The sequence below is a fragment of the Amblyraja radiata genome, chromosome 15, assembly GCF_010909765.2.
Source record: "Amblyraja radiata isolate CabotCenter1 chromosome 15, sAmbRad1.1.pri, whole genome shotgun sequence".
Taxonomy (NCBI): Eukaryota; Metazoa; Chordata; class Chondrichthyes; order Rajiformes; family Rajidae; genus Amblyraja; species Amblyraja radiata.
In genome coordinates, this window is record NC_045970.1 from 23,370,993 (window position 1) to 23,390,859 (window position 19,867).

Consider the following 19,867-nt stretch of genomic DNA (forward strand, 5'->3'; position numbering starts at 1 on the left):
AGAAATCTTTCCTAAAAAGCCTCTTATAGAACATAGAACATAGAAAAGTACAGCACAGGAACCGGCCCTTCAGTCCACAATGTCTGTGCTGAACATGATGCCAAGAAGAGTAATCTCATCTGCCTGCACGTAATCCATACACCTCATTCCTTGCAAATCCATGTGCCTATCTAAAAGTCTCCTAGATGGGGTCAAGGAAAGAGCATTCACGTCGTGGCCCTGTTTTCACCAATCTTTCCACCACCACGCACAAGAAGCGCAAGACAGACACCATTGTGCAGATGCCGAGAAGTGTGTCCAGCTCTGTCTGAACAACTTCTAATCTTGTGTGGGGACTCAATAAGAAGTCTCCTAGATGCCAAGATCGTATCTACCTTCACCACCACCCCTGGCAGCGCATTCCAGGCACCACTACCTTGTGAGTAAAAACAAACTTTAAACTTTGCCCCTTTCATCTTAAAGCTATGAGCTCTAATTTTTGACATTTCCACCCTGGAAGAAAGGCTCTGACTGTCTCCCATATTTACGCCTCTCGTAGTTTTATGTACTTCTATCAGGTCTCCCCTCTGACAGAACCACAGAAAATAATTTAAATCTGTCGCACTTCTCTCATCCATCCTGCATTCTGCAAAACTCTTCTGCACCATCTCCAAAGCCTCCACGTCCTTCCCATAATGGGATGCTCACAACTGTACGCAATGCCTTTAAATGCAGCCTAACTGAAGTTTTATTAAGGTGCATCATAACTTCCTGGCTCATACTTAATGCCTGACCTACGAAGGCAAGCATACCGTATGCCTTCTTTCCCACACGATCTACAGTGTTGCCACTTTCACTTTCCACTTTATCTCCACAAAAATATCAGGAAAGATACTCCCTGGTTCCAAATGCTGTCAGACAAAATTCCAAAATATTTATCAAACTTTACAACCTAATTTCTGGACCTTGACCATTTACTCGGCCACAATATGCCAATTACATGGTTCCAGCAGTCTGCATTCAGTAGATCACCTCTGTGCAGACTCACCCCTCTTGAATTGAGTTTCCAAACAGATGTTTACACAAATTACTAAAATCCCACACAATCGACTAGTATCAATACAAATGCTCTATATTAACTGAACATTTCAGAATGTTAATGTTTTCAGTCGTCTGATCGAAGAGTTATATATCTATTGAGTTATTTATCTATTTGAGTTATATATCTATTTCTATACACAAAATTCAAATAATGTGTATTATTAGAATTTCTTTTTTTTTAATTACCAACAATACTAAACAGAGAAAATAAAATTAGACATGCATCGTGACAATTTCTTCAGCAGGAATATTTTTTTTCTACTGCTGCAACTGCATTTTTGATCTGGCAGCAAACACTACAATAGGACTGGTGCCAAATTTGGAATTATTATCTGAGATTGTCAGAGGCACTGTTAATTACATTTGACTGTGATCATTTCAGGTACTGATGAATATTCACTATCTTGTATTTTAGCTGAGTGTGAAACAAAAGCCACAATGAAGATCACTTGATCTTGTACGTCTAAATGCTGCATGCTAGCCAATCATTCCAAAGGGCAATGATAATGGATGAAATTATGACCTTTAAGTTGCTTTGGAAACGTGGCTGGTTCCCTAATTATCATGTTGGCTTATTTTGTTTAGAAGCAGCAAGTTTGATTTTAACATTAGGTTCCTTATGGGCCTGTCCCACTTTGGTGATTTTTCAGGCGACTGTTAAGTCGCTGGCAGTCGCCTGAAAAACCGGCAACTGGATTGGCGACTGTCAGAGTAGAACACACACACACAAACACATCGCAGGCGGGGCACAGGGCAAGCGGGGGGAACACTGTCTGAAATTCACACGGTGCAAAGCCAAGGTGACACAGACACACACCGCGATGAACAGGAAGGTTGGCGCTGTAATTAAGACGGCTAAAGCACAGTGTATGGTAAGTCCTTTAAAAGAAGGGGGGAGAAGGGGCAAGAAGGGGCGAGAAGGAGTGGAGACAACTGTTAAGAAGCCAGAGATACACGGCTGCGAATTTTGGCGGACATTTAACATTACGTCGGTTATCCTTGGTTCTGAAAACTACTGCTTATGTTTCTTTTCCCCAATGAGCCAATGAAATTCACCGGTCAGCACCAGCTACAACCTACAAGAACCTACGAGAACCTTCGACCTCCTGGCGACCCACTTACGGCACGAGAATTCTCGCTACTCTCCATGGCGGCGTCATTCTGGTCGCCGCTGATTTTTCAACATGAGGCTGCGACTAGTTCCCAGAATGCGGGAACTCCTCACGACCATGAAGGCAACTCCCCGGCAACCACCCGCGAACATGTGGCGACCATGTGGCGACTGCATAGTCTCCTGCAGTCGCCTAAAAAGTTGCCTAATGCCCCTGTCCCACTTAGAAAACCTGAACGGAAACCTCTGGAGACTTTGCGCCCCACCCAAGGTTTCTGTGCGGTTCCCGGAGGTTTTTGTCAGTCTCCTTACCTGCTTCCACTACCTGCAACCTCCAGCAACCACCTGCAACCTCCGGGAACCGCACGGAAGCCTTGGGTGGGGCGCAAAGTCTCCAGAGGTTTCCGTTCAGGTTTCCTAAGTGGGACAGGGGCATTAGTGGGACAGGCCCATCAGATCCTGCATTTTCCATGATAATGGTACTTTGAGAGAAATGCCTTCAAATGCAATTCTAGTGACTTGAAACAAAAAAAAAACTTTAATTTACCTGCATGAAGAAGCTGTAACTGGGACCCTTTTTCTCTTGAATAGCTTTGAGTTCAAAATAAAATCCACAGTAGGAAATAATTTCTGACCAGTACCGTGGTTCCTGTTTACACAGAGGAATTAAAAATAAATTGTTTCTTAACATTAAACATAAATTATTTCATGTAGCATCAAAGTATCATAAAGTTAGACAAATTCAATGTATTTTAATACACTAATACTTTTTAGTTTGTTATCAAATGATAATGATTTGCACATCCACGATAAATTTCATCTGAGGGGATTTACAGAAACAGATACAAAGTGCTGGAGTAACTCAGGGGGACAGGCAGCATCTTTGAAGAACCAGGACAGGTGATATTTCGGGTCGGGACCTTTCTAGGACATAGAACAGTACAACACAAGAACAGGCCCTTTGGCTCATAATGTTTGTGCCGAACATGATGCTAAGTCCATCTCTTATATACCTGCGCATAATCAGATCTCCAGCCTGAATATTGTCTTTCCACGACACCTCTCTGTCTTCTATTAGAAAGCCAGTTCCAAATCCTTATGACCAAGTCACTATTAATCCCAAGCGACTTAATCTTTTGGATCAACCTATCATCTTATGGATCAACTGACCATTTTATGGATCAACCTACTATCAAACACCTTACTAAAATCCATCTAGACAACATCCACTGCCTTACTCTCATCGATTACCTTTGTCACCTTCTCAAAAATCTGAAACAATTTAGTAAGACACGACCTACTATGTACAAAGCCATAGAAAGTTATGCTGACTGTCCCCAATTAACATATTCTCCCAAACGGGAGTAGAGCCTATCCCAAAGAATCCTCTCCACCAGCTTCCCGTGAGGCTAGTCGGCCTATAATTACCTGGATTCTCTCATTTCCTTTCTTAAATAAAGGAGCACGTTTGCTACTTTCCAGTCCCCCAGGACTTCCCCTGTGGCTAGAGAAGATGCAAACGTCTTCATCAAGACTCCAGCAATCTCCTCTCTTGCCTCTCTCAATAAACTGGGATATTTTTTTTTTTTTATTAATTTATTTTAAATTAATTTATGATTAATGTTAAGAAACATATTTTTATTATTTTTTGTCTCATTTGTATGTAGTTTTAATTTTTTTTTAAACTGGGTATGTGTGTGGGGGGCGGGGGGGTGGGTGGGGAAACTTTTTAAAATCTTTCCCCTGCACGGAGAACCCGACCTTTTCTCTGTCGGGTCTCCGTTGTCGTTGGGGCCGAACACCGTGGAGCGGCTTCCAACCGGAATGACCTGGGGCTCCAGTCGCGGAGCTGCGGACTACTCACCATCGCGGAGCTGGCCGAGTTCGGAGCGGGAGGAGCTGTGGTGGCGCGCTGCTGCGACCCGACCCGGAAGATTCGGAGGCTCCAAATGCCGGCCCAGTGGACGGTGACACCAGAAGCCCAAGGGTCCCTGCTGGGAGACCGCTTTTCGGGGCTTCCGCAACGGCGACTTCTCCCGCCCGAGTTACGGGGTTGAGGATGACCTGGAATGGGGCCTTACATCGCCCGGCGCGGCTTTAAATGGCTGCGGGACTTGTTAGCGCACGCCGGGGCTCCAACACCAAGACCCGGAGCAGGGCCTTGCATTACCCGGCGCGGCTTTATAATTGCCGCGGGACTTATTTACCATCGCCCGCCTGGGGCTTTGACTCTGACATCGGGAGGATGGTATCAATTATCCATGTTCTTCAGAGATGTTACCTGGTCCACTGAGTTATTCTAGTACTTTGTACTACTTTTTATGCATCATCTGGAGGCTGGTCTCCAACTGTTCTTCCCACCATCTGCATTACTCCAGCACTTTGTGCCGTTTCACCTTAAAACTAGATACTGATGCTGCTGGTTTGCACCAGCGAGCCCTTCTTCACTGGTTCACAAGGAGGTTGTCGCAGCTCATGTTGTAGACCCTGGGGACAGCGCTTTCTCCAGGCCGCTGCCACTGCTCGGTCTCAGTGGACTTCCCTCCCCTCTCACCTGCTGCCACATCCGAGGTGGAGTATGCTGGTGACTCCGGGGAGAAGGAGATGGTGGCGGCTGGAGGGAAGAGGCCGACTGGACAGATTGACGGGAGAAGGAGGACGCGAGGGGGGAGGCCCAGTGGGCAGGTGACGGGAGGAGGAGGACGTGATGGGAGGAGGCCAAGTGGGCAGGTGACGGGAGGAGGAGGAGGGGGAAGCGGTCGAGCGGGAAATGTACAAAGCCATCTTCGACAGCAAGAAGCAACAGCAAGTGAGAGGAGAAGGAGCCCCACGTTGATCGAGCGCGTCCTGTAGGTGGCAGCGGCCAGAAGAAAGTGCTTTCCCCGGGAGCTACAACATGAGCCACAACAACAGCCATGTCACGGGAACGTGGGGTGGGTGAAGAAGGGCTCGCTGGTGCACTTTGCCAGACAGAAACTGGGGTCTTAAGCAGCCGGGGAAAAGGTGCAAGCCGTGAATAGCATCAGCTGGTCCGTCTGCTATATCTGAAATCCATTACTGTATAAAAGGGTCCATTTAAACAAGAATTTACAAGTATTCTCCATCCTGATCTCACTGCCCCCCATGTCCTCTCTTCTTGGTGAAAACAGATACTAATTACTCAAAATGTAAGTGCCTCCCCTGATTTAGTACATCCACATACTCCAAGTACCAATTCCCTTCTTCAGAATGATTTTGGTGGGGAGGAAAGCTGGAAGAGAGGTGGGACAAGACAAGGCCTGACGAGTCACAGGTGGATATTTACTTGCCCACAGTTAGAAAATGAAAGCACTCCTTAACAGCTGCATCTAATACTGGCAACAACTATGTCTAGGTGCTTTAAACGTCAGATTCCCAACCATAACAAAATTATTGATCATAGTATTTCGTCTTTAAATGCAAGTGGTATATATATGTGGATGCATATAAGAACTGAGCGTACTGCGTGGTATAGGGTTGATACATAGTTGTACCAACAGTACTGTTCAGTTGAAAGTTATTGCTTTCATTAAAGCATGTTCTGTTTATAGCTTTCCCTCTGTCTGTTTGCTTATGCAACAGAAAGGAACTATAAACGCTGATTGTTTTTGTGTGATCCTCAATTAACCCAGCAGAAGTAGCACCTACTAGTCCAGTTCTCCACTGATGTTTTAATGCAGTGCATTGTCCCAGACTCAGCACAAGGACAGGAGTTGCTGCGTACGGTCCTACCTACCTGAATTTTTTACAGACCCAGAGAGCTTGAAGTGTGGGTCATCTGCTTACAACAGGCATCGAGTAGGACAAAGCGAGCTGTAAGCCCAACCACCTGAACACCTTGGCACTAACAGCCTGCTAGCCGACAAGGTTACTTTTGAAGAAGGGTCTCAACCCGAAACGTTTCTCCAGATAGCCTGCCTGACCCGCTGAGTTACTCCAGCTTTTTGTGTCTGTCTAAGGTTATTTTTTAAGTTTTCAAACATTTAATAGTCAGAGGCAGTTAATAGTAATGCAAATAATTTAAATAATTAAATAATGATTATTAAATTTGTTATAAATAATTAAAAACACCATTAAATTGCATGGTAATTAAAAGCATTAAGATAAAGTAAAATGTTGAGGACCTTGCTACACACATTTTTCCAGTGTTAAATACATGGGGTTTCAACACCTTATCCAGCACCTCATGGCATTATGCCAGTGGGCCTGTGCGCTCTGTGCATACAGTCCCTTTCTTCAGAACAACACTGCTCTGCCACAAGATTCAACAGTGTGACTATGGGTGCAGTCGACAGCGAGATAAACCAGCAGGTAGACACAAAATGCTGGAGTAACTCAGCGGACAGGCAGCATCTCTGGAGAGAAGGAATGGATGATGTTTCGGGTCGAGACCCTTCTTCAGACTGATGTCAGGGGAGTGGGCGGGACAAAGATAGAATGTAGTCTGAGACAGTAAGACTGGTGGGAGAACTGGGAAAGGGGAGGGGATAGAGGGGGAAAGCTAGGGCTGTTTGAAATTAGAGAAGTTAATGTCCATACTGCTGGGTGTAAACTACCCAAGCAAAATATGAGGTGCTGTTCCTCCAATTTGCGTTGGGCCTCACTCTGACAATGGAGGACAGATAGGTCAGATTGGGAATGGGAGGGGGAGTTGAAGTGCTCAGCAACCGGGAGATCAGGTAGGTTAAGATGGACTGAGCAGAGGTGTTCAGTGAAATGATCACAGAGCCTGCGCTTGGTCTCGCCGATGTAGAGAAGTTGACACCTGAAATAGCAGATGCAGTAGATGAGGTTGGGGGTTGCAAGTGAACCTCTGCCTCACCTGGAAAGATTGTTTGGGTCCTTGGATGGAGTCGAGGGTGGAGGTAAAGGGACAGGTGTTGCATCTCCTACGGTTGCAGGGGAAGGTACCTGGGGAAGGGTTGGTTTGGGTGGGAAGGGACGAGTTGACCAGGGAGTTTCAGAGGAAGGTCTCTGCGGAAAGCAGAAAGAGGTGGAGCTGGGAAGTTGTGGCCAATAGTGGGATCACGTTGGAGGTGGCGAAAATGTTGGAGGATCATATGCTGTACGCGACGGCTGATGGGGTGGAAGATGAGGACAAGGGGGACTCTGTCCTTGTTACGAATGGGGGAGGGGGAGCAAGAGCGGGGCTTTGGGATATCGAGGAGACCCTAGTCAGAGCCTCATCTATAATAGAAGAGGGGAACCCCCGTTTCCTAAAGAATGAGGAAATCTCAGATGCCCTGGTATGGAAAACCTCATCCTGGTCACAGATGCGGCGCAACGTGCTGTCAAAGCTATGTACAAAATGAGCATTGCCAATATAGTAGACTAAAATGCTGGAGAAAATCAGCGGGTGAGGCAGCATCTATGGAGCAAAGGAAATAGGCAACGTTTCGGGTATCGCCAATATAGTGATCTTTTGAGGTACAGAGAATTTTTAAGGCAATGGTCTTTTATGAAGCAGTAATAGGGTTGTTGTTAGTTTATAACTTTAAACTGGCTTTCTTGTGGTAAATTAGTCTATGTAGAATATGGCTTCGTCCTGTTGGCCTCCAGCAAAGGATTCCAGGCAGACTGTTGTTTCCTGTGTTTCAGGCAGAGTCCAAAACATCCTGTCTGGCGGGTCTGTGTTTTACAGAAGTTTTATCCAAGGTTTGTGTTCCGTCACAAGTGGTACCATTTTACAGTGACCCGTGTGCTCTAAGAAATGATTGCTCTGCCTCTTTAGGAAATAAACCCAATTCTCATGTGGTTGGATTGTAGGTCCTTTGAAGCCTTGTGTGTTCTAGATATCCATCAAACCGTTGCCTGGAAAGGATAAGAAGGGAGGATGAATTATCTGTCCCACTCCTGCCAAAGACTCTTCTGTTTTGGTCCTCATGGAGGAGAGGTGTAACATGTGGAACACATGTCCAGTGCAGTAAGCTAGAACTAGTACATCAGTTGCAGATGTTAGTGCTGCCAATTTGTTTCTTCAGCCTAATTCTCTGTTATTTGATCATCTAGATCTTGTCCCCAAGTTTTTGAATCCTTCAATGTTGGCCATTCATCTATAATCAAAGAAAGTACATTCTATCGCTCCATAGATGCTGCCTCAAATGCTGAGTTTTTCCAGCATTTTTGTCCACCATTGATTTTTCCAGCATCTGCAGTTCTTTCTTAAATATATATATGTTCATAGATTGTAATAGAAGTACAGATACAGTTCCAGGGGACTTTGACTAATGTTGGAGATTTTCTAGGTGAGGCGAATCTTGCACCTGGCGTGGAAGGTTATGGAATAGTAAAGGCATAGCCTGTCTGATATTTATTGCAACAGCATATGAAGATGATGGCCTGATCTAGCTATGTTCTCTTGTTTCACATGAGGAATGCAACCATACATCGCAAATGCATCTGAAAATTCTTTATCCAAACTGTAGAAATGACCAAGACAATTAGCATCATCTCTAGTTACCATTAGCATCAGTCAGTTCGGAGTTCTGATCGACTTTTTCTGTGGCTCGGTAGTTCTGCAGGATACAGCTGAGGAACCGTAGTTTTCACAGGTTGCAGGTCTAACAAGATTCCATACTTTTTGTTAACATTAGTGGGTGTAAAATTGAGAAGACTAAGCTCTTTTTTCATGCCTGAAGAGTGAAGACAGTTGAATTTATTCAGCGCTTCACTACTCATTAAAATACAGGGCATGAACAATCTTGGAATATCTGGTTTGGAGCCCTTTCTAGAATCATTCGAAATGGCTGGAAACAGACTCATTTATATTACATACTGTCTGCTTTTGCAAGACGGATACAATTTTCTTTCAGGTGGTTGGTTCAGTCTTTCAGTTCGATGTTCGATTCACTGGCCAGTGAATTACTCGTATCTTTGAGTATCTGATGAATCACCAAATCTATTTATAAATTCCCCAGGAAGAATACTTTCCTGCCTCAATCGTCTGATTTATTAGGTTATTTTTAGTTACAGGTTATTTCCTGCCATTTGCCTCACAATGTCGCAAAGGAATTTGTGACTGACTAAAGAAAATGAACTTCCTCAATTGCCCAGAGAAGTCAGATTCAATCCATTTCCAGCACCTGTGAGGAATAATAGACTACTTCCATAAGGATTAGATTAACAGGTAGGAAAACAACGTTAATGGTGTTCTGCTAACATTATTTACATGGAGATGTGAGTTGCAATCTATTGTGTTTTGTTCTATATCCTGTTCTTGATTCTGGTCAGAGAGCCAAGAATAATCACTTGGATTCTGCTAAATCAGATTTTTTTCCCTGGACAGTAAAGTTCACAGGTTTACTCTGTATTAAGTAGGTAAATTCACCACACTTGTTTTATCAGCTCTCTCCTTTGCTTGCATAAATGACTTCTGATCAGTGATATGGAGGTATCAAAATATGTTCTGGGATTTTACTTATCATATGCACCCTAGTGGCAAAAATGCTAAAAGCCCAATTCAGTTCACAAATGTACTACCATTCTACAATTAATTAGATTAATTATAACGCATCTGTAGTCTGTTTCTACATTAAAAATTATGGTCTGACATTCAATTGTGTATCACCTAAGAGTTTTATTTTGGTGTAAGAATAGTCCCTAAATAAAGTCTGAACATTAAATTACATATTGGTGGAATGGTGAATTTCAGTTTAATGCAGATAACATGCACAAGCACAAAATATGACAGGCATCCAGAACGAGCAGTATTTCTTGTTCTACATTGCATATTTGGCACTGCTGCTACTATGCTGGACTGCACGTCTACCACAAAGATACCATCTGGGTCACACAAAGGAATCAGCCCTGACTGAAAGAAACTCGTGTCTAATTTCATAAAGACACACAGTACCTGCAATTTTGATGAGAAGTCCTTTGCATCATAACTGATCAGCTCAGTGGCAAGGACAGAACAGATTACTAGTCATTATTCAGGGGAGGCTGTATTTTTTTTTGAGATTCAGAAATATTCCATTCTTTCTGTCTATCCTTAACACCATGACTTAATTTCATCATTCTAGAAGTGAGATGTCTCATCTCGGATCCAATTTGTCCATCTTCCAATCAGTTCAATGCAAGCCAGTTAAATGGAGTTGAGAGGCTAAAGCATGGCATACTTAAGTGGTCATATCTTTGGAAATTGTCAAAGACACAGTTACTCTGCAAAACGGCAGAAAATATCATTATTTATGTCATCAATACAAGCAAAACCTTGTTAACAAGGGGAGAAAATCAGTTCTGGAACAAGCTGCCATAGATTCCCCATTTTAGTATATATTTCAAGCGTGAATGAATTTCCAGATTGAATTAATTATTATTGCAGGAGCAATTTCTGTGAAGAACCAACAGAACTTCTAAACTTCCAGTAAGGCTTGAATCATGTTTGAAAAACGAACACTGTAAATACCAGAGTGAATTTGTTGTCCAAAATAGAAAACATCCAAATCTTATTTACATTAAAATTAAAATTGTAAAGTGACGAGGTTTCTCATGTAAATTAGAGGGTGGAGGCGGAGGTCAAAAAAGTAGTTCAGTGAAAGTAGAAGTTATGACATATTGCAGAAAAAACTCATTATGTTAAAAATTATCACCATACTGTAAGATAAGCCTTAGATGATCAAACCGCCTTGGTGCCATTAAGCATCTCGCTTTGATACAGTGAGGTTGTTGGAGAAAAAGGTAAAGGAGAAAGGATTGTGGCATTGATGAGCCAAGGACTGTGGTAATCAAGACCTGGTTATTGGTCTAGATATCAGTATGGTTGGGGATTGGAAAAGGTTTGTCAATCAACTTGGAAATCAATGCCAGTACGAACACGCAAAACATGGATCTAGCTGCAGATGAGCCGGGCGGAGGAAGAGTCATGAGTCATACTGGAGTGTGGGAGTGAGGGCAGAGATTGAAAGTTATGCAAGCAGACTTTTTTTAGGATTCACTCCAAATACAGTTGAGCGATCTAATGAAGTGAATGGATATCCTTAGTCACATGTGTGACCAAAAATATGAAAAATTGTGGAATACATCTCTTCTAATTCTGACAGGTATATTGTTTTGTACTGTATTTATGGTGTTTTTTTTAAGTTTATCAAGTGAAATGTTTATATGTTATGCTCACAATGTTTGTTTAGGGTCAGAGGTCAAGTATGACTGGTCACGTGTGTGACCTCACACGGAAGCATTTTTTTCACAACTCAGTTTATCTTACAAACTGTAAATTAAAAAAAGCTAGACTGTTCATATCTGAGCGGACATGTGTTATAGTTCTGTAGGTATGAAAATTGCAATGAATAAGATTAATCTCTTACAAGGATTTTTTAATATATTACTTTATGTGATGACATGTGGTCACGTTTTGTGGCATTTCTGTTCAATTTCCAAAGAATGGCCCAAATACACTTTTTAAAATTGCAATATTAAATTAATATAACCTACATAGCTTCAAATTTTACTAAACTTCTTGTGGCTTTCTGATCTTAAGGCGAATACCTAATTGATAGCTAGATTTGCCCTTTGGGCAATTGAATGTCAGACTTGATATTTGTATAAATAATATTGTTATGTATTGTGTAAAAATCATAATGATTACAATAAAAATAATCATCTTGAGTTCAGATAACAATAAACCACTCAGTCTATTTTTTCCAGTTTATGGTATATGAATTGCTCAGACAGTTTTCTTAACAATGTTCCTTCCCATCTACATCACTGTGTACATAATGGTCTCAGAAAATTGGTAAAGTTGATGCAAGTAATTCAGCCATAACTGAAAATCAATATCACATGGGATTGTTATAACAAGGCTATCATTTGGCCACTGGATCAAAACTCCAGGAAAAGGGTGTTCTATTATTACCACAATCAATTATACTAAGTTTATTTTAAAGTGATGCAAAACAGGTAGCAATGGCATTCTGGCTGTTCACATCACTGTTGAATGGGAGGGAGATCTGTGTATTTGTGGGACTTTGTTTGCCATGCTCTGATGGATGTACAACGTGTAATAATCAGAAAGGACTGATACAATCTAAGTTCGTAGAATGAAATTTAACTGTTTCCATATACACTGACGATAACCATTGATGCAAAACTCACTGTGGATTTTGTTTCACTAGACCACAGGATCAAATAATAAGCTACACTGATTTGCTACCAGCTCTGTCCACTACAATTCAATACTCCTGATGAAACTTATTCCTAACCTTGAACAGACAAACTAGCATTTTCTAAGAAAGAAGCTTTACTGGAGCAATTTGAAAGGATCATAGGCATCTTGCAGGTTAAATAGTGGTTGCTTTCCTATGATATGCTAATATTCTATATATTTTTGGTGTTTTTCTTAGTTAGAAACATAGAAACATAGAAAATAGGTGCAGGAGTAGGCCATTCGGCCCTTCGAGCCTGCACCGCCATTCGATATGATCATGGCTGATCATCCAACTCAGTATCCCATCCCTGCCTTCTCTCCATACCCCCTGATCCCTTTAGCCACAAGGGCCACATCTAACTCCCTCTTAAATATAGCCATTGAACTGGCCTCAACTACTTTCTGTGGCAGAGAATTCCACAGATTCACCACTCTCTGTGTAAAAAAAGATTTTCTCATCTCGGTCCTAAAATACTTCCCCCTTATCCTTAAACTATGATCCCTAGTTCTTGCTAGTTTCAAAAACTTACAGGGAGTGATGAAGGAAGTACCATCAGAGCTGACATCAATGGTTCTGCACAAATTGGTTGCTCTCAGTTTGGGAGCAGCCTCTTGGAATAGATCATGAGCTGAATAATGAACACAGGTTATGCAGAGCAAGGGTAAAAGAGACACGAGAAAAGACTTACAAGGAGACTACATCTGCCTGGAATGTTTACGAGAACTTTAATGAAAGTGAGAGGATTAAAATACCATGGCAATACAAGAAACTGCAGATGCGGGAATGTTGAGCATAATACCAAGTGCTGAGGGAGCTCAGCAGGTCAGGCAGTTTCTGTCGAGAAAACTGAAGAATAAACTCTGAAGAAGAGACCCGACTAAAGCATCGCCTATCCATTTCCTCCACAGATGCCGGCTGACCTGCTGAGCCACTGCAGCACTTTTGTTTTGATTAAAATATTTAATGGCTAGTCATGCCAAAGATACTAACCCTATCAATAGAGAAACAGAGTTATGGGCGTGTCCCACGGTGATTTTTTAGGTTACTGACGGCGACAGTCATAGACGTAGCAGGTCGCCGAAAAACCGGCGACAACCTACGTCATCCTGGTGACCACCTATGACAGCACCTACGTCAAGCCACGCTCATTGGCGTCAAACTCACTGTCGCTGACAAATTTTCAACATATTGAAAATTTAGCAGTGACCAGAAAGACGCGACAACGTTTTGCGCGACTGAGGAGACTACTGCCGGCAACCACCGGCGAACATGTGGCGACAAACTAGTCGCCTGTAGCTGCCTAAATAATCCCCTAAGTGGGACAGACCCATTAATGTTTCAGGTCAAAGACTTTCTTCACTTAAACTTTTTAAATCACAGATAATATTTTGTTTGAAAGACCTAAATTGCAGGAAAAATATGATTTTTTTCAGGAATGTTAATACTTTGTGATAGTCTTGATTGGGTAACTAATGTTTATACCTCTGTCAACATGAAACCAAATCGGATTGCTTCAGAGGGAAAGTATTTTGCACGTGGCATGTCTCCACCGTGTTGTAGCTGGAAAATGAATGAAAACATTCAGATCTCACAATATGGTCTTTCACAAAGATCGCTATAAATAATTCTTTGATTTCTTTCAAAGTATTGTGTAGTCATTCCAGACATATTCTTCTGACACGAACGATCACAAAAAAATGTAAAACATAAATTTTAGCTAGACAATGGATGTTACCAATAATAAAATTTGAAGATCAGTTGAAATTCAAATTGTAATTTTTATGTACTAAACTCCAAAAGAAAAGACATATTTGTTGCTATTTTAAAGCTATACAACAGCCTATCTATGCATGAAAATGTGTTCTTGCCTTCTTGAATGCCAATTTTTAATTTTTAAGGTTATAATAATTTGTTCTGGTTTTCCAATTAAAAGGAAACACTTTCAACAGCATCAATTATCTAAAATTCTATTATCAATGTAAGCACCTTGATTAGGTAATCTATTACATACATTTTTAATTGAGGTACGAAAGACTATGTTTTGCCACCTGCCTCAGAACACAAACATTAAGTCTTGGAACTGTTTTGGGAAATCTACATTGTACCCATTCCAAAGCTATTACAGTGAAATTATTAATTCAACATGCAATGGACTTTGATGGTGCCAGACTAGCAGATTTTCCAGACTACCGGATATTTCAATTAATAATCTAACACATTTACATTTTTTTAGATGTTATTCAGTTCAATAGTATAATATATTTTTCAATGATCCAGCAAATTTCAAGAGAGCACAGGAAACAGAACTAAGTGAGTTTCAAGGAAGCATGGCGGCCATGGTCAGTTTCAAAGTAGTGCGAGAACTGGGGCCCCAATGTGTTAGGAGTGGGAACTGTGACCATGGTGTGTCAGAGAGACAACAGAAAATGGGTCCACAGCATGTTGGTGAGAGCACTCAGTGAGCCAGATAACAAACCATTGGGATTTTCAAACAATTGGCTTCCAGATTATCAGAGTTTTACTGTATTTCCAGGCTAAAAGTGAATACAATATCCCAGGCTGACCAATACTTTGAATTAACGAAGAATTACTCGCCCGTTTCTGATTTACAAATTTGAAATAAAAGATAATACTTCATAATTCTTTTTGACAATATTTTTTCTAATTTTACAACAGGTTCTAGTGTTTTGTTTACATTGTTACATAAATCATTTGCTTTTCACAGTTCTTAGTTTCCCACATTCAAGACAATATTTGCATATATTTGTGTATATATATTCATGATAGAATCATGACCAGCCCAGAGCTTAAAACAATTTCTTACTAGGCTCACAGTTCATTAACATAGACTCACTGCATAATAGTTGTGTGTGACAACTTGCAACAAGATGGTTTGGGGTAACAAATTAGTCTTCTGTAGCTCCTCAATCTGTTGAGCTGATGAAGAGAAAATTGGAATCAACCTTTGGACAATTAAACACCTATTTCAAGTTCAAGTTTAAGTTCACGGCTAATGTCACTTAACCAACTAAGGTACAGTGAAATTTGAGTTACCATACAGCCATACTACGTGAAAAGAACACATAGTTTTTTGCAGCAATACATGGAAGTACCTACTAGAGAAGGGGCGGTGCTGGACCTCCTGTTAGGAAATGAGACGGGTCAGGTGGCAGAGGTATGCGTTGGGGAACAGTTCGGGATAAAGTGATCACAATACCATTAGTTTCAATATAATTATGGAGAAGGTCAGAACTGGACCTAGGGTTGAGATTTTTGATTGGAGAAAGGCTAACTTTGAGGAGATGCGAAAGGATTTAAAAGGAGTAAATTGGGACAGTTTGTTTTATGGGAAAGATGTGGAAGAGAAATGGAGGACATTTAAAGGTGAAATTTTAAGAGTACAGAATCTTTATGTCCCTGTTCGGTTGAAAGGAAATAGTAAAAATTGGAAAGAGCCATGGTTTTCAAGGGAAATTGGACACTTGGTTTACTCCAAGAGAGAGATCTACAATAATTATAGGTAGCATGGAGTAAATGAGATGCTTGAGGAGTATAAAGAATGTAAAAATAATCTTAAGAAAGAAATTAGAAAAGCTAAAAGAAGATATGAGGTTGCTTTGGCAAGTAAGGTGAAAGTAAATCCAAAGGGTTTCTACAGCTATATTAATAGCAAAAGGATAACGAGGGATAAAGTTGGTCCATTAGAGAGTCAGAGTGGACAGCTATCTGCAGAGCCAAAAGAGATGGGGGAGATATTGAACAATTTCTTTTCTTCGGTATTCACCAAGGAGAAGGATATTGAATTATGTGAGGTAAGGGAAACAAGTAGAGTAGCTATGGAAACTATGAGGATCAAAGAAGCGGAAGTACTGACACTTTTGAGAAATATAAAAGTGGATAAGTCTCCAGGTCCGGACAGGATATTCCCTAGGACATTGAGGGAAGTTAGTGTAGAAATAGCCGGGGCTATGACAGAAATATTTCAAATGTCATTAGAAACGGGAATAGTGCCGGAGGATTGGCGTACTGCGCATGTTGTTCCATTGTTTAAAAAGGGGTCTAAGAGTAAACCTAGCAATTATAGACCTGTTAGTTTGACGTCAGTGGTGGGCAAATTAATGGAAAGGATACTTAGAGATAATATATATAAGCATCTGGATAAACAGGGTCTGATTAGGAACAGTCAACATGGATTTGTGCCTGGAGGGTCATGTTTGACTAATCTTCTTGAATTTTTTGAAGCGGTTACTCGGGAAATTGATGAGGGTAAAGCAGTGGATGTTGTATATATGGACTTCAGTAAGGCCTTTGACAAGGTTCCTCACGGAAGGTTGGTTAAGAAGGTTCAATGGTTGGGTATTAATGGTGGAGTAGCAAGATGGATTCAACAGTGGCTGAATGGGAGATGCCAGAGAGTAATGGTGGATGGTTGTTTGTCAGGTTGGAGGCCAGTGACTAATGGGGTGCCACAGGGATCTATGTTGGGTCCACTGTTGTTTGTCATGTACATCAATGATCTGGATGATGGTGTGGTAAATTGGATTAGTAAGTATACAGATGATACTAAGATAGGTGGGGTTGTGGATAATGAAGTAGATTTTCGAAGTCTACAGAGAGATTTATGCCGGTTGGAAGAGTAGGCTGAAAGATGGCAGATGGAGTTTAATGCTGATAAGTGTGAGGTGCTACATCTTGGCAGGACAAATCAAAATAGGACGTACATGGTAAATGGTAGGGAATTGAAGAATGCAGGTGAACAGAGGGACCTGGGAATAACTGTGCACAGTTCCCTGAAAGTGGAATCTCATGTAGATAGGGTGGTAAAGAAAGCTTTTGGTGTGCTGGCCTTTATAAATCAGAGCATTGAGTATAGAAGTTGGGATGTAATGTTAAAATTGTACAAGGCATTGGTGAGGTCAATTTTGGAGTATGGTGTACAATTTTGGTCGCCTAATTATAGGAAGGATGTCAACAAAATAGAGAGAGTACAGAGGAGATTTACTAGAATGTTGCCTGGGTTTCAGCAACTAAGTTACAGAGAAAGGTTGAACAAGTTAGGGCTTTATTCTTTGGAGCGCAGAAGGTTAAGGGGGGACTTGATAGAGGTCTTTAAAATGATGAGAGGGATAGACAGAGTTGACGTGGATAAGCTTTTCCCACTGAGAGTTGGGAAGATTCAAACAAGGGGACATGACTTGAGAATTAAGAGACAGAAGTTTAGGGGTAACATGAGGGGGAACTTCTTTACTCAGAGAGTGGTGGCTGTGTGGAATGAGCTTCCAGTGAAGGTGGTGGAGGCAGGTCCGTTTTTATCATTTAAAAATAAATTGGATAGTTATATGGACGGGAAAGGAATGGAGGGTTATGGTCAGAACGCAGGTGTATGGGACTAGGGGAGAATACGTGTTCGGCACGGACTAGAAGGGTCGAGATGGCCTGTTTCCATGCTGTAAATTGTTATATGGTTATATGGTTATAATACACACATAAAATAAATGTAACATAAACATCCACCACAGTGGAATTAGCATTTCTCTCTGTGATGCAGTAAAGTTCAGTCATCTTCCTCTTTGTTCACCCATGTTCGGAGCCTTGAACCCTCCGCACTTGGCATTGCCGACAGTCCGATGTCCAAGCCATCTCGTTAGAATCATCTAAGCTCCGGCGTCGGGATGGATTGGAACACATGGAGCTCCCGAGTCGGCCACTTCTTACCGGATATCGCGGGCTTCACGCTGTTAAAGTCCACAGGCCCCGAGGTCGGAGCTCTTCTTCTGGCGATCCTCGGCAAAGGATCCCTGGCTCCGTGATGGTAAGTACGCGCTGCACCCGCGGCTTGAAGCTCTGGGCCGCTCTCCAGGAAGGGCCGCACCAGTCCATGTTGTTAGGCTGCAAAGGGGGGGGCGGATATGCGACACAGAGAAAATCGCATCTCCGTCGAGGTAAGTGACTGAAAAAAAGTTTCCCCCTATTCCCACCCTCCACATAAACTAATCAAGGAACATTGAAACAAACTTTTAGAACATACTTAAAATAATAAAAATAGTAAAATGGACACATGCTATTAAATGCTGTAAAAACAGGCTGAATATGAATCATTTCCTCAGTGAAATTCCTGTGTTACGTAGGTGCATTGCCTTTTTGTGGCTTGACCGTAGTTACATTTGGAGAAGCATCAGTCACAAAAATATACAAGTATCATATTTTGCATGTGGAATCGTTTGTGACTTGCCCTATAAACTTATCTCTTACATTGTACTGAAACAAATTTACATTCATATTTCTGTGGCGAGTTTGTATGTTTTTCTGCGACCATGTGGGTTTTCCCCAGGTGCTCTGGTTACATTCCAATGACAGATTGGTTGTTATGTGTATTGTTTGCTGTAAATTGCACCCAGTGCAAGTGGGTGGTAAGTGAAACAGGGGAGGGGGGGAGGGGGGGGGGGGGGATAGATGTACTGTATACATGTGAGAGAATAGGTAAGAGGAAAATAAATAGAGGCATGTAGCTTCACTACCACTGACGCGAAGCTCACCGGACCTATAATTCCCTCAGTTATCTCTCCTTTCCTTTGTAAACAAAGGAACAATGTTGGGTTCTCTCCAATCTTTCGGGACCTCACCAGTGGCTAGAGACGTTACAAACATTTTTGTCAAGGTTTTGCAATTTTCTCTTTTGCCTCTCTTAATAACCTAGATAGATTCAATCAGGCCCTGGAGATTTATCTCCCTTAATGTTCTTCACGAGTCCCATACCACCTCCTTCTTGATCTCAAACTGCCCTTCTACATTAATGTGTAGGAAGGAACTGCAGATGCTGTTTAAATCAAAGATAGACACAAAATGTTGGAGTAACTCAGCGGGACAGGCAGCGCCTCTGGAGAGAAGGAATGGGTGACATTTCGTGTCGAGACCCTTCTTCAGACTGATGACGTTTCGGGTTGAGACCTTTCTTCGGACAGAATATTCTATATTAATTTTCTCCACACTGATCTCACTGTCGTGCATGTCCTTCCCCTTGGTGAAAATAAGTATCTCGCCTTCAAGCACAAATCCTCCAACTCCAACCACAATTTCCCCCCTTTATCCCAGAGGGGTCCTACCTCTCCTTGGTTACCCTCTCAGAGTCACAGACATATCCCCATTCAAAACAATCTGAAAACTTATGGAGTTGTGATCACTATCCCCAAAATGCTCTTCTATGGAACTATGAGTCACCTAGCCAGGCTTCTTTCCTGATACCAGGTCCGAGATGGTCACTTCTAGAGTTGGACTGTCCACATAATTTTTTAGAAAACTGTCTTGAATACACCTAACAAATTCTGCCCCATTTAAGTCTTTTGGACCAAGTCTCAGTCAATATTGGGGAAGTTAAAGCCACCCACTATGACAACCCTGTTGCATCTCTTCGTAATCTGTCTACAAATCTGTATCTCTCGCTTGCTATTGGGGCAGCCCATAGTATAATCCCATCAGAGTGCTTGTACGTTCTTATTTTGCAATACCCACATTG

The 19,867-nt window shown here is 41.8% G+C and overlaps 1 protein-coding gene across 1 annotated transcript in view; it reads right to left on the minus strand.

The window, feature by feature from the left end:
* btbd16 (BTB domain containing 16) overlaps window positions 1-19,867 on the minus strand; it is a 79,000-nt gene that overhangs the window by 14,062 nt on the left and 45,071 nt on the right. The window contains exons 10-12 of the mRNA XM_033034753.1: window positions 15,209-15,291; window positions 13,837-13,914; window positions 2,739-2,840 (exon numbers count right to left, since the gene is read on the minus strand). Coding sequence (XP_032890644.1) covers window positions 2,739-2,840; window positions 13,837-13,914; window positions 15,209-15,291 — 263 coding nt within the window. The remainder of the gene's footprint in view (window positions 1-2,738; window positions 2,841-13,836; window positions 13,915-15,208; window positions 15,292-19,867) is intronic.